The 14,907-nt window shown below is 54.6% G+C and overlaps 1 protein-coding gene and 1 long non-coding RNA gene across 3 annotated transcripts in view; both read left to right on the forward strand.

The window, feature by feature from the left end:
* The first annotated feature begins 1,546 nt into the window (after window positions 1-1,546).
* Window positions 1,547-6,191, forward strand: LOC138923189 (uncharacterized). 2 transcript variants are annotated; one of them, XR_011436461.1, is made up of 3 exons: window positions 1,547-1,645; window positions 3,753-4,164; window positions 4,954-6,191. It is a non-coding gene; the product is annotated as an uncharacterized lncRNA (long non-coding RNA). The 2 variants fall into 2 exon arrangements; XR_011436460.1 differs by lacking the exon at window positions 1,547-1,645 and having other exon boundaries at window positions 3,357-4,164.
* Window positions 6,192-7,400: 1,209 nt separating this feature from the next.
* The window catches only part of INPP5B (inositol polyphosphate-5-phosphatase B), a 48,715-nt gene continuing 41,208 nt past the window's right edge, over window positions 7,401-14,907 (forward strand). The window contains 6 exon segments of the mRNA XM_014737439.3: window positions 7,401-7,525; window positions 8,225-8,307; window positions 8,685-8,779; window positions 9,682-9,779; window positions 9,926-9,955; window positions 11,427-11,537. Coding sequence (XP_014592925.3) covers window positions 8,251-8,307; window positions 8,685-8,779; window positions 9,682-9,779; window positions 9,926-9,955; window positions 11,427-11,537 — 391 coding nt within the window. The 5' untranslated portion in view covers window positions 7,401-7,525; window positions 8,225-8,250.

Here is a 14,907-nt window from a genome sequence, read left to right on the forward strand (position 1 = left end):
GCAGCATCCAGGTGCCCAAGGAATGCACCTGCTGCTTTCCGGCCGTCACATTGCCCCCTCTCTAGAAGTAGGTACCTGGCTGCAGGGTTAATGTAGTATCCCAAGAAGCTGCTTCCGGTTTTTACAGTGTAGAGGGGAGGTGGGAGCAGGTTCTGAGGAGTCCTGCCATCCCCCTTGGCCAGATAACCAGTCATCCTGTGAACTGTGCACCAGCACGGCCTTGGCGGAAACGCGGGGCCTTTTCAGTGCATTTCGTGTGCTAGGCACAGCTAACTTTGCAAACCTTGAGAATCAGGTGAAGGTGAGATGGTGGGAGCAGAACCAGAGGTAAGGAGGACCGGTAACAACCTCCCCAGCAGGCAGGAAGAGCCGTGTGGCCAGCTCCACCCAGCCCTGAGGGGCACGGAGCTGTTAGTGAGGTGCCAGCAAGCTCGCATCAGAAGTGGTTCTCCCCAGAGGTGACTCCTTCAAGCCTGGACTTCAGGGCGTCTGCTCCAGGGAAAACAGGATGGCAGCTGAGCCCCTTGACCAGGCTGGGCAAGGAGAGGGTTGCTCTTTCTTGGCTTAGATCAGTCATTCTTTTTAGGATGATCTTTTTAGGATCATAGGTTCCTTTGGAAATATAAAGATAACTGTAGACTATCTCCCCAGGAAGATATACATGCACAGACATTCTGCACACGATTTTAGGAGTTCATGAGTCCCCAGAAGTCTGTCCTTGGTTCCCGAATCTTAAAATCTTTCAAATCTCTCCTTTAGACAGGGAGTCAGAACCTCTGCCAGGGCGCTTCCTGCCGAGGACAGGGAGGAAAGCCGCCCCATCAGAGAAGCTGGAAGCGTCCTGGGAGTCGTTCCTGGGATTGACACCAGATCGGTGCTGCCGAACCCAGAGGGTGATCCTGGGCTGAACCTCCCAGGAGCAGGAGTCTCCTCACTCTGCACCTCTGAGCAAGAGTGGATACATCTATGTCCAGCCTCAACTAGTCATCCCTTCCCTTTGGTCTCCCTCTGTCCCCTCCCCAGGGTCAGCTTGTGCCAGAAGGCTCTATGAGAGAGCACCCTGAAGGTACCAACGGCTGGGAAAGCAAGGGGCAGAGTTCTGAGTTGTTCTCCCTCCGCGTTGTTTTTTTATCCTTGAGATGATAGCTACCGCTCCCGTCGTCTTTCAGGTCCTGTCATCAGCTTCACCTCAAAGTTCTCATCGTGGGAGTGGGCCTGCAACCTCTCCCCGCACGCTACCCTTTCCGCTGTCAGCCAGCGTCCTCCCACTCCAGAAGGGTTCTGGAGGACACTGGCCTCCCCTCCCTCTCATCTCTTCTGAGAGCCCTCGCCACCTGGCAGGTTTCTGATCTACACAAATAAGGCACAACCCAGTGGGACATTGGGATGGGGGTCCTTCGATCTGCCCAAGCTGCCAATTGGCTTTCTTTTCTTTCTGTGGCTACAGTACGGACATCCACTGTACTTCCTTCTTTTGCCTGTAGCCCCTTTGCGTCCCCAGTGGCAGCAACATCAGAGGGAAGTCCCAGGGCTGACCAATGATTGCAGAGGAGGAGGGGCAGCCGCCAGCTTCCAGGGGCTGCACCTGTAGCCTTCCTGACTTACGCGAGCGTGCTTGCTGCCCTCCGCACCTTCAGGTGTGCCGGTAGGTCTACAGCTGGGAGGGGTGGGGCACAGGGAATACTGGGAATATTCTCCTGAGTCATGGAGGGGTGCACAGACTAAAGTGGATGGGCAAGGAGCCAGAACCAATACCAACCAGGAGGTAACCCTCCAGGCTTTGCCAGCTTTCTGATTCTGCTGAGTGTTTTGCCCCCTCACACTCCTGAGCTGTCACACCAGCCTCATGTACCCAAACCAGGGAGGAAGGAGAGGGGCTTGTGCGGGAGGCGTGGCCCCTTCCTTTCACAAAGACACGGGGACCTGGGTAGAACCTTGGGGCCCTTCTGTTGACCCACGCACCTTTAAAGACTGAGGTCGCCTTGGAGAAGTGCTGACTGGATGAGAACTGCTTCTTGAATGTAGTGTTGTGGGGGAACGATGCGGGGGCTGAGGCTCCTGGTGGTAAGGAGGGGAGAAGGTGGAGAGAGAAGTGGCCCTTACTGCCAAGGGGTCCTATCCTGCCTCGCCTCAGCACCCTGGATCCTGAGCACCGCCCCATGCATGCATTAAAGACCACCCCAGAAGGGGCCCAGGAGAGAGGGGGTCCCAGCTCCAGTCTGTCCCTGGCAGCTGTCACTTGAGAGACAGATCCAAAGCTGACGGCAGACTATAGCCACGAGGACAGGGAAACAGGCCCTTAGCCCCGGGATCCTTGGGGGCTGGGTTGTGCTCCATCTCCCAGGGTTGGGCAGGAAGACGAGAATAATGCCCCACTCTCTCATCTCCAGCAGTTTTCCGCCTGGCTTGGGAAAACCTGAACCCGGGCTTGAGCAGACCCTTACAGGTCTGATCCCTCAGTCCTGGGGGAGGCAGAGCCCGGGTCTGAGAGCTACCTCCTGCCCTTGGCTCAGCTCTGATTTAGGAACAGGGTGGGGTCTGAACCCTGAATTGCCTGGACAAGGTAAGCCCTGACTTCTGGCCCTCCCTGTGACCCGCAGTTTCCCTGCCCTGGGCTCTGAGGAAGCCCATCACCCCCACCCCCCAGCCCCGGCACCTTCTGATGTGGGAGGCAAATGAGGCCAGATCAGAGGCACCGGATGTCTATTTCCTGTCACTGCACCTGCTCCATCTCTGTCTCCCCTTGGGCCTGGGATGCTGCTGTTGCCATGCCAACAGCAACATTCACTCTCAGAGGGGTTGTTACCAGGCTGCAAGCCTCTTTGTGGCTGCCTCAGTATCATTCTGACAGTATGATTTGTGGGAAGCAAAAGTCCGGCCCCAGGATCCCGTATTTCCTACAGATTGACCTTGCCTTTCCCCAGCCTCAGTTGATTCATCTGTGTAGTACAATAATGGGGATCTCTGTTCACAGCCCTCCCCTGGCCTGCCCGGACTGGTCCTTCTCACTCTCTGGTTCCTGCAGCACCTCCACAGAAGATGTGTGTGGCCAATGGTAGCCATAGGGCTGCTTTGCCCCGAGGTAGCTGTCCTCAGCCCAGGAATCCCAGCCTTTCCTGGACTCCGTGACCAACTCTAACCCATGACTATTGCTGGACCCTGGGACTTCCCCTTTTCCCTGACCTCATGACCTCTACCACTTAACCACTGCATGACCTTTCCTTGACCTATGACCCTTGAGCTGGTTACTCCCTACAGTGGTTCCCTCTCTCCTTTTCCTCCTACCTATCCTCCTGCTGGTCTTACTGGTAGCCCAGAACCTGGTGAGAAGTCAGCTGACCCCTGCTCCTGTCCAGGTGAGCAGCATATGAAGGAGGAGAGAGCCTGCCCCCAGGGGAATGAGGCCACAGTGTTCCAACCCTCTCCTCAGATATCCATAGCTCCCGCTGCTTTGGAGAGGTGTGCTGCCAGGAGGCAAACTTCTCCAACCAACGACAGTGTGCAGGCCCAGGGAGCATCACAGCGAGGTGCGGGGAAGGGCTGCCATGGGGCCCAGGCGGGGTGCTACCATGAGGGGCTGCCCCAGGGGTGGGGAGCAGTACCACTGGAGGGCTGCTGATGAGAGAGACTGAAGCAGGAGGGAGAGGAGTCAGTGTTCAGGATGCCAGGGGAAGTTGAGATCTGGCTGTCCCGCCATCCTCTGGGCTCCTCCGCATTCTCTCTCTCTTTTTCTTTTTTTTTTTTTGAGGAAGATTAGCCCTGAGCTAACATCTGCTGCCAATCCTCCTCTTTTTGCTGAGGAAGACTGGCCCTGAGCTACTATCTTCCTCTACTTGATATGTGGGACGCCTACCACAGCATGGCTTGCCAAGCGGTGCCATGTCTGCACCCGAGATCCGAACCGGTGAACCCCAGGCCACCGAAGTGGAACGTGTGCACTTAACCGATGCGCCACCAGGGCGGCCCCCACATTCTCTTTATTCTGCTGATTCAACTCGATGCTTCCCACTGCACTGCCTGGTGCAGCCTCAGTTGTGACTGGGGAAATGAAACCAGTCCCAGCTCTTGCCTGCTGCCCAACAACGCAGACCCCAGCCAAGGCCCCTGCTCTCTGCAGGCCTGCAGTGGCCGCCACTGTGCCTGGCGCTCAGCGGTCAGCCTCAGGTGAGACAGCCGCACAAGTCTGAACCCCTCTTCCATTGCCCCCTACTCTGACTCCTGCTCCCATTGGCCCCGTAACCTTTGAGCCCCACCCCACCTCTCCCCAGCCCTGAGCCTTGCCCACCCAGTAACCCCCAACTCTGAACCCCACCCTTTTAGAGGCCCTCACATCTGAGCTCAGTTTTCACCAAACCCCCAACCTCTGTCAACACCCTGACCTTTAAACCTTGTCAGGCTGACCCTTACCTTTGAGGTCTCCCCTCCTCATCGACTCCCCAAATCTGAGCTTTCTACCTTCAGTGCCTTCCACACTCCCCCTCCCAAGCCCCTCCACATCCCCAGCGCAGCTTAGCCAGTGCTCCCCGCCAGGCTCCAAGGGAGCCCGGGCAAGCTCCCGTGCTTGTCCACAGCGGCGGCAGAAGAGTTTCTGGCTGTGATAGCACACAAGATGCCCTCCCTTGGGGCCGGGGCTGGGACTTTGCAGAGGAATCATCCCCAAGCAGAGGTGTCACAGCACTTCCCCAGGCAGCCCTGCTCTGCTCCCAGGCCTGGGCCACCTGACCATCCCAGAGGACAAGCTGCTTTCCACTGCCCCCCCTGGTGACCACCACTCTGCCAGCCCCTAAGAGAAACTTGTCTCATTCACACCTGCCTGCTCTGGGAGGTGGAGGCAGGAATGACAACGTGTGGTGGCTGGGGCCAGCGGGACAGACAGGATGGGGCTCCAGCCTCGCCTCTGTCCGGCATTCACTCCCTCTTGGTCTAGACAGAGCTCTCCACTTTCTCTTCTAGGGGACAGTCTGTGCCACCTTCTCCCGCCAAGGCAGTGACTGCTTCAAAGGACAGAAAACTGTGACCGTGTGTCCTGAGGGCTTGGCCTTTTGTGAGGTGCGCCCCTGGAGTGCTCCAAGGTTGAGGTGGTGTCCTCCCTCAGTACTGCAGGCCTTTCTCCGCCTGCCTGGACAGAGTGGGTCAGCCCCGAATCTGGCTGGCGCTAGACCTGCTGGGAGCCAGGCTGCCTGGGGTCTGGCCTGCGTGACCCTCCCAGCCCTGCATGAGGCCAGATCCCAGGTGGCAGCTGGAATTTTCTGAGTCTCCATGATGTGCCCCTTGTTCTGATGGCCCTGTATGATCTCTGGGGACTAGCTGGCTGACCTCGTGGGGAGGGAGCGAGGAGTCCAGGAAGGTTCAGCTCAGCCCGTGGCCCACTTAACACTTTCTGCCCCTGCGAATCGGGGAGAGAGGTAAGGGCAGGATGAATGGGCACATCTCTTCCTGCAGTGGAAATGATCCAGCCCAGGTTACACTGCAGGCTGCAGCCAGGCCTGCATGGCAGGGATCCCCAGGTGTCACGGGCCTAAGGCTCAGCCCTGCTACCAGGTGTGCTGCCAAGCCTCGGCCTCAGGCAGCTGCCTCCAGCTGGACGGGAATCTCCCCTTGAACCGGGCAGCCCCAGGGGCCACCAGCAGCTCCCTGTCCTGGGCCCTGACAGGGCTGTGCTGCTGCTCCTCCACTCTGCCCTCCTTCCCTTCCTGCTCCCCCACCTGAGCCCAGGAGAATCAGGGAACTGCAGCCAGGAAGACCCCGTAGGCCTGGCAAGCCCCAGGCCTGCCCCCAGCTCTGATTCCTGTAGCTCTGTCTTTAGTGAAAAGGATTTATCAAGGCCATGGCTCTTGGCCGAGGCCTGACATGGTGTCCTCCAGGGGGCAGGGCCCTAGCTCCAATTCAAAGAGAGGCTAAGGTTTGTCTGAAAAAACAGAACCACCTCCTGTCTGAGCCCCATCAACTGGGAGGACCCCCCAGAGTCCTGCGGGGCCAGTTTCTTCGCCTGTAAGAATTGCCCAGAGCTATGCATCTTCCCAGAACTTCCTCCCCAACCTTTGACATTAAGAGCGGGCTGGAGTTAGGGTTCCTCTGCTTTCCTGCAGTGACCCCCACCCCTTTATCTCCAAAGATCTGAATGAATCCCCTCTCCCCTCATCCCCTACATGACTTTGAGACCAAATTCAAATAAACTTGAGCTCCATGTGCGCCGTGGCTATTTCCAGGAAAAGGAGATTGGGAAGAAGGTGAGCTCTGTTTCTGAAAGAGGTTCACACGTACAGAGCTGGACTGGCCATCAGGGCGGCAGCTCCCAGCTCAGGCAAAGGGAAGGGGCACTGGGGAGAAGTCACAGCGGTCGCTCCTTCCCCAGCACTGACCCTTCAGTTTGCGTCAAAGCTTGAGAGAAGGTGTATTCATTCAGATCATTCATTCATTCAGTGATTCAATAAACAAGGTCTGAGGGCCACCTGTGTGCCAGAACCTGTGCTGGAGTGATGAGGGGAAGACACAGCCCTGTCCTCTGTCCTCTGGGGGCTTACAGCTCTGTGAAATGGCCGACAGTGTGAGAGAGCCCCGTCCTGCACTCCCTTATCCGAGCTGGCCCTTTTTGCCCATCCAGAGCAACTTCCTTATCCTAGATGGGGAAATTGAGGCCCAAAAGGAGGAAGGCCTTGCCCAAGGGCACGTGACCAGGGGAATCAGGGGAAAGGGCTGGAGAACAATAAAGTGCACCCTCAGGCTACCGTGAGAGCTGAGGGGCCCCCTCCCATGTCCACTCCGCTCCCCTAGGAGGAGGAGAGAGGACTGGGTCTCAGCACAGGAACAGCATCACGCCCGTTACAAAGTGCAAGTGCGTTCCCATGAGGCGGGCAGGACCGGATGCTCCCCATCGTTCACACGTCATTCACACACACGTGAGGCTGAGGGAGGAAACATGGCAGTGTGAGGCAGTGTCCACGGCACACAAGTTGGAGGCACACTTCCAGCTGAGGCCCAGTTTTGCCGCTTGGTGTCTGCAGAGCCTTGATCGACTTGTTTAACCTGAGCCTCAGTTTCTCCACCCGGAAAATGGGAATGATGGTTCTTCATAGTGTCGTTCTCCTTTAAGCTAGGACAGGATAGTTATCTGAGGAGGAGGAATTCCAGCAGAGGCCAGAGTTGGCCTGTCTGGAGTGAGAGGAGTGGAGGATGGAATTGAGGAGAAAACAAAAATGCATTATTTTTCCCCCTTAAGGCAGACGTGACCATCTTCCTTCCGGGGCCCTGGGCGGGGAGCTCTGACCCCATGACTTAGAGGGCCGGGGGTGGAAGTTAAGGCATTCGTTAGGAAAGCCTTTCTGGAATAAGGAGCCCGGAACACCCCAGGATCTAAGGAGTTAATGGGGGCGAGGAGACCCCACCCCCCCCCATGATTGGCGCAGGCATGCCGGGACTTGCAGGCTGGCTGACCATCATGCAGCGCAGGGGCTGCTGGGAAATGTAGTCACTGGCCGGGCCAGGGCCGGAGTGTCCCGTGCACCCAGCGGTGACAGCTCAGGAGGTAGGAGGCAACGGCAGGGGGCTGGGAGTAGGTGCAGAGCTGGGAACCAGGGCAGGGCTGGGCAAGAGTGGGTGGGCAAGCTGAGGGCTGGGCCCCCTAGCCTGTGGCTGTCAGAACCGGACATCCCCTGGCCTGTGGCTGATGCAATTGGGCCTGCTGGGCGGGGGTGAGAGCCAAGGAGCAATGGGACGCTTTTCACATCTCCGGGGAAAGAGGAACAGGACTGGGGTCCTCATCCAGGATGAGACCCTCCCTTCCTGGGAGTAACAGGATGTTCCCCCCAAACCCACGCAGACACACACAACTGACACCTCTCAGAGAGACGCCAGCAGGACTAACGTGGCTCCCCAAAAAGGGAGGCAGAGCCCCATCCCAGGAGCAATGGGACCATGACCCTCTCTACAGTTATGGGACCAGGCACCCCACTTCCAACAAGCAGACTGGACCCCACTCAGGAACGACTGGTTCCCTTCCAGACAAAGGGCGGCACAACAAACCACATCCCACCAGGGGCAAAGGGTCGGCCCCTCTCCCTAGAAACTAGAAGGCCCCTTCTAGGGAGGAGGAGGAGGAGGAGGATCAGGCGTCCTGCACTTTCCCCTGCACAAAGGCCCTCCTCCCTGCCCCTGCCCTCTGAGGCAGCTCCATCACCTCTTGGGTGACGTTGACCAAAGGGGGCTCCCATCTGCCCTCCTGCAGGGTGTGTCCGCCCAGCAGGGGCCAGCATGGACCAGTCCGTGGCCATCCAGGAGACTCTGGCGGATGGGGAGTACTGTATCATCATATCCTTCCCTGTGCTGAGCTCCCAGGGCCAGCGCCTGGCCTGGGCTTGGGAAGTGGAATGGGAGGTGTCTGTAAGTCTATCTGCTCTCCTCCCTCTCTCTGTGCCATCAGGGGGAGAAAGAAACCAGTATTTACTAAGTACTTAGTATTGGACCCTCTGCCAGGTGCTGTAAATACTCAGTGATCCTCCCAACCCCTGGTGACGTTGGGGATTATTATCCCCATTACACAGATGAGGAAGGCTCAGAGAGGGGAAGCCACTTGCCCAAGGTCACACAGTAAATCTGTGTGGGTGAGGACCGGGAAAGGGGCAGGCTAGGTTGGGAGAGGCCTGGCCTCCGGTTTTGTTTCGGTTTCCCTTGACCCTGAGCAGCAGGCGGTGCAAGGTATGCTGTGTGAGGGAGACAGCAGGCAGAGCCGGCTCCTGGGACTCGTCCGTTACCGCCTGGAACATGGTGGTCAGGAACACGCGTAAGTGAGGGGTTTGGTCTTTGCCTGGGCCATGGGGTTATTCTTCACTGTACCCTCCAGCTGGACTTCAAACATCTCTCCGGGGCAGAGTCTGAGTCTTCTAGAATAAATATAATATTGATGGTTAATATTTTTTGAAGACTATATTCTAAGCGCTTCATATGTATTCGCTCCTATAACCCTCAAAATATGATGAGGGAGCAACTGGAGAAGAGGCAGTTTGACGCACTGGCCCAGAGCCTGAGCCTCGTGGCCCGCCTGCCCAGGTTCAGATCCAGGCTTTGTTACTTGCGAGCCACATGATCTTGAGCAAGTTGCTACACTCCTCTGTACCTGAATGTGTCCAGATTAAAGTGAGTTATTGCATGTAAAGTGTTTAGAACACCACGAAGCCCATAGAAAGTGCTCAATAAATGCTGCCTAGTAATGCCCACGTATTACCCAGGAGCAGAGAGAAAATAAATAATACTTGTCAAAGGTCTCATAGCCAGAAGGTGAACCCCAGGGTCCCAGAGCTGGGAGGGAGGCGCCTTAGACATTTTCTAATCCACTGCCCTCACTTTATAGGGGGAGAAACTGGGGTTCAGGAAGGGGAAGGGGGTGGCTCAGGTTGCCCTGTTCCTGTCACACGCAGCGCTAGAGTGTGCAATGGACAGAGCATGTGTTTTCCTAACAAAGCAGGGGCTCCCCAAAATGAGACAAGTTCAGCTTTGATGACCTATCCATAAAATTGCAGTCTCTGATGGGCACCATGAACAGAGAGGGAAAGAGGAGTGTGCACAGCTGGGCAACACCAGCACAGCCCTAGGGACCAAGGAGGGAGTGTGAGCACCCTGAGGCCTCTACGATGGGCCCTTGGGAGGCCAGTAGACCCTGTCCTCACCTGTGCTTCCTGCCCTCAGTCTCTTCCTGTACACGCACCGGAGGATGGCCATTACTGGGGACGACGTCTCTTTGGACCAGATAGTGCCTGTCTCGCGGGATTTTACGCTGGAAGAAGGTGCCGCCGGGGGCTGGGTGGCGTGAGTCCCTCTCCTCTGGCCTTCTAGGTCATTTCTGCCCTTTTGGGGGTGGGCAAGGGAGCCAGGAAGGTGCTGGGGCTGGGGTGTTCACTTGCTAAGGGCCTTTTTCTTTCCATCCCCACAGTGTCCCCAGATGGTGAACTCTACATTCTTGGTGAGTGGTCGTTTCAGTCTGGGTCCCAGCGGGGGCAGGGGGCACAGGTTCTGCAGAGAAAGGAATGGTGGGAAGTAAGAGCACCCTCCGATATCCCTACTGTGGCGAGGAAGACCCCGCAGGATCTGAGCCACCCCCTCTCCAGCCTCAGCTCCCTCTCTTCCTGCCACTCTGGGAATCCTGTGGATTGCTTCCATCGCCCCACACGTGACCCGTTCTCAGCACGGAGCCCCTGATGTGCTGCTCCCTCTTCCTGAATGCCTTCCCACCTCTTTCCACTTCGCCAGCTCATCCTTCAGGGCTTCAGGTCACATTTCATTTTTCCCAGAAAGCCATTGTGCAACTCCTGAAATTGTATCTCACTGATACACATTCCCTTTTCTCATCCTGGCCAGCTCTCTGTCACTCACAGGGATGTAAGGATCCTATAGGATCCTTAGAGTGACCTATTTAATGTCTGTCTTCTTTGTTAGCCTGTAGTAGGAGTAGTAGTTGATAATAATAACAATAGGGGCTGGCCTGGTGGCATAGTGGTTAAGTTCACGCACTCCACTTCAGTGGCCTGTGGTTCACTGGTTTGGATCCCGGGTGTGGACCCACACACCACTCATCAGCCATGCTATGGTGTTGTCCCACATATAAAATAGAGGAAGATTGGCACAGATGTTAGCTCATGGACAGTCTTCCTCACCAAAAAAATTTAAAAAAAATAGAAGTGGCTATTCAATCAATGATTATGTTGTGCCAGGCACTATGCTGAGACCTTTACACACATCATACGGTGCTTTCCTCACAACAACTCTATGACGTTATCCCTGTCTTCGACCCCATTTTATGGACAAGGGAACTGAGGCCCAGAGAAATTAAGTACTTTAGTAAGTGGTGGAAACTGGATTCAAACTCAGCATCCAGACTCTAGAGCCCACACTCTTGATCACTCTGCTAGCTCACTCCTACCTCTTCATTAATTCAGCTCCTGTTTGCGCGTGCTCACCATGTGCCTGCGGATGCTGGGGTTATGCTCTGAGCAAGACACTGTCCGCGGTCTAGCTCCCTGAAGACAGGCCTCGTCTGTTCTCCTCACCATGGTATTCCCAGGGCCTAGCACATGCCTGGCCCAGTCAGCTAGACTGACAGATGGACAGCCCCTCCCGTCCGCCTCTGTGTGCCTTTCATTCCACTTGGGGGGATAGACTACAGGTCAGAGACCTTGCTCTCTTTCAGCAGCATTGTGTTACCGACTTTTTAGGGCCTTGGTCCACCCCCCACTGTAGAGTGAGGATGACGTTAATTTGGAGCCGAGGGTACAGAGGGTTCCCTCATTGCCCCAGCAGCAGCTTTTAGTGAATTGATGAAGGGGCTTTGGGAGGATGGGCTGCTGACCCTCCATTCTGAGCACTCCAGCCTTAAGATGCAGCTAAGTGCTTTGCTCCTGGAGGCCAAGGGCTTATTTCCTGCCTCCTCTCTGCAGGCTCAGATGTGACCGTCCAGCTGGACACGGCGGAGCTCAGCCTCATGTTCCAGCTACCCTTTGGTTCACACACCAGGATGTTCCTCCAGGAAGTCGCCAGGGCCTGTCCAGGTAGGTAAGACCCCAGGCTCCCTGGAGGGTGGTGGGGTTAGCGGGCACTAATCTACCCACCACCAGTTGACTTTCCACATTTTGGACTCACATGCCATAGTTTCTGTGCCCTCTCGAAGTCACTTGCACGCAGCCACAGTGCCCCCAGGCCGCCAGCCAAGCAGGGTGTTTGCTTTTCGATTTTCCTGGCTCTGGACCTGAGTTGTAACTCCGGCAGGACCCCTCTGCCCTCCTGGCTCTGTGCAGGGCTGCACGGGTGGGCTGCGATTCTGATGCAATGTCTCTTATGAGTCAGCAGGGTCTGCAGCTTTCCTCTCCTCTGCCAGCCACAGCCAGACCCAAGGAAAGTCTATCAGATGGGCTCTCCTGCCCTGTTCCCACTGCGGCTGAGAAAATAGTCCAGCTTTGGCCCAGCAGGGAGAGGTCAGTGGCCTCAAGGGCAGAATTTGTTTAGATCAGAAGATCAGCCAGGCAGGATAAGAAGAGTTTGTACAGAGCAGAGAATCAGCCGTAGGACATGCAAATTCAAGCCACCACGTGCTGGGGCTGAGCTGTACCCAACACTATTACTCGTTTCCTTCCATGCTAACCTCTCGTCTCTGCAGGAGTGGAGGCGGGCTTCCCTTTGGCCGTGGTCTCACCATGGAGCCTGAACATGGGGAAAGGAAGCAGAAACAAGATTATAGAGCCTTGAATGCCTGGTTAAGGGGTTCAAGGTTTATTCTACAAGCAGGGGGAAATTTATCTCGAAATCTTAAACTAATAAGGAGAACTTATTTTATGATTATTAGTAGTATTTGTAGGAGAGGTAATAATAGTAACAACAGCAAAGAGCATGGACTTTGAAGCTACAGAGCCCCTTGTGTTTGAAAGTTATCTTTGCTGGACCCTAGCTGTGTGACTTTGGGTAAACCACCTCACCTCTCTGAACCTTGGTTTTGTAGACTTCTTCTTCATGTAAAAAATATCATCCTCAAGGAGTTGCAAGAATTAAATAACACATGTAAAAGTGCCTAGCACATAGTAGGAACTCAGAAAATGTTAACTCCTTCTGTATAAGAGGGCCCATAACTTAGCTAGCATTCATGGTTGACTTATTGTGTGTTAGACACTGTTCTTTTCACACATTGTCTCCTTTTCCTTACAAGCTTACAAGGCAGGCATTATCTATGTCTCCATTTTACAGATGAGGAAACTGAGGCTCAGAGAGGTTAAGTGCCTTGTTCGAGTACCTTGCTGGTAAACTACAGAGCCAGGACTGGACAGAATTAGATCATCTCCTCCAGAGCCTGAGCTGTTGAGTTTTGCGCTAGGGCTTCCTAAACTCAGGCCAACCCGTCACATATAAATGGCTCAGGGAAGGCTTCATGAAGGAGGTGATGTTTAAGCCGAGACTAGGATAACTAAGTTTTTTCCCAGGTGAGCAACAAGGGGAAAAGGGCAGTTGGAGGGAAGAGCAGATCATTTGGTGGCCTGAACTTGCTGTAGTAGGAGGGTGTGGAAAGAGCTGAGCTGGGAGAGGCCAGCAGACGGCTCACAAAGGGTCTTAAATAACCAACAAAGCACTCGGACTTTGCCCTGTAGCTTGTGGGGAGCTGTAGGAATTTTAAACTGAGGGATGACAAGGCAGGATTTGCACGTTGTGAAAGCTCCTCTGGCAAACTGGCGCGGAAGTGGAGAGCCTGGAGCAGGGAGATCGACAGGAGCACATTGCAGTGGCTCAGGCGTGGAAAAGGAGGCTTGGACCAGGGCCTGGGGATGGGAATGAGGAAGAGAGGATGGACGGGAGAGATCAAACGGATGAGAACGCACCATGGGGCACTGAGTTAGGGTTCTGTTCACAACTTTACCCCAGTGGTTAGAACAGTGCCTGGCACCTAGTAGGCACTTAATCAATATTTGTTGAATGGATGAACAGAGCCTGGTGCCTGACTATGGGGATGAAGAAGAGAGAGGAGTCAAGGATGACATCTCTCTTTCACGCTTAAGTATCTGTCTGTCCCCTTACCTGCTCTTCCTTCTGGGGTCCACACTTGGGGTAACCAGCAGGTTAACCACACTAACTCAGCTTCTCGGAGTGGTTGTCACGATGTGGACTTCCTCAGGGAGGGGACTGGGTGAGAGGGGACTCTCAGAGCTGACCAGCTCTTGGATATCCACCAGCCCAAACCTTGCATTTTACAGACGAAGGGACTCAAGTCCAGGATGAGGTTATAAGTCAAAGAAACTAGGTTTTTTCCACTGAGTCCTTGGTGGATGATGATGTGCGGCACAAAAGGCCAGGGAGTGGACGTGCCTTGGCCAAGAGACCACAATTAGAGAAAAGAATCAGCTAACATTCAGTACCTACTGTGCGCCAGATATTTTTCAAGCTATCTAGATAATGCACAACAATCATGTTCTCCTGTTCAGTCTTTTGAGCAATGCTAAAAAGTAGGTATCCTGTTTTATAGATGAGTAACCTGACAGAGAGAAAGTAAGTAACTTACCCAAGGTCATTCATCTATTGAAGTAATCGGACCAGGTCTGGAACCCCAGGTTCTGACTCCAAAGCCCACAGAATCCAGAGATCTCAATTCTGGATGTGCATGTGGATAATATATTTTATTTCTTCAGGCCTTGGCTTTATTATTTGTACAATGGAAACATGAACTTCCCTTGTCTGCTACTCCAACGGTTCTATGAGAATCAGATGCAGCCGTGTATGGGTTAATAGTATGTCAATGCTGTAAATAATTTAAGAGCTGTGTCTGGCAGTGTCATCGTCAGGACTGGAACCCAAGGCTTCTCATTTATGATGTCCTTGCAAATACAGTTCAGCTAGGTCAGGTTCATGCAGTTCCATGAGGGGAGCAGGCAGCATTGCACAGGAGTTAACAGCGAGTGTTGGGGGTCAGACAGACCTGGGCTTGAGTGAGAGGCAGAGGAGACTCAAGAATTTCTAGAAAGGAGGAGTGGCAATCTGGTTAAAGGGAAACCAGAGGACTTGTCTTGAAGGTATAGTTCGTAGCAAGCACTCTGCTTTTACTTAGAGTGTTTATTTGGAGTGGCTTGCGCCTTGCTGATGGAGACTGTGGGTGGTTAAAGTCCCCAGTCCACACCTTATACTGACGTCTATTTAAGTGCCCACTCTGTGACCTTAGACTCCACCTCGCTGAGCGCAGTTGCCATGGGACAATAGTTGCCTGCCTCCTAAAGTTAGTTGTGAGGATTAAGGAGGTAACGTACATCTGAAGCAGACTTTGACACCTAGTTACCACAAGGTCGGAGGAGTGGCGCGAGTCTACCTTGGAACGGCACTTTCGTTTTAATTCTTTCTATTGCATTTGAATCTCAGACCCACCCTGTGCGCGAGAGGAACAGGCTTGGA

The sequence above is a fragment of the Equus caballus genome, chromosome 2 (assembly GCF_041296265.1).
Source record: "Equus caballus isolate H_3958 breed thoroughbred chromosome 2, TB-T2T, whole genome shotgun sequence".
Taxonomy (NCBI): domain Eukaryota; kingdom Metazoa; phylum Chordata; class Mammalia; order Perissodactyla; family Equidae; genus Equus; species Equus caballus.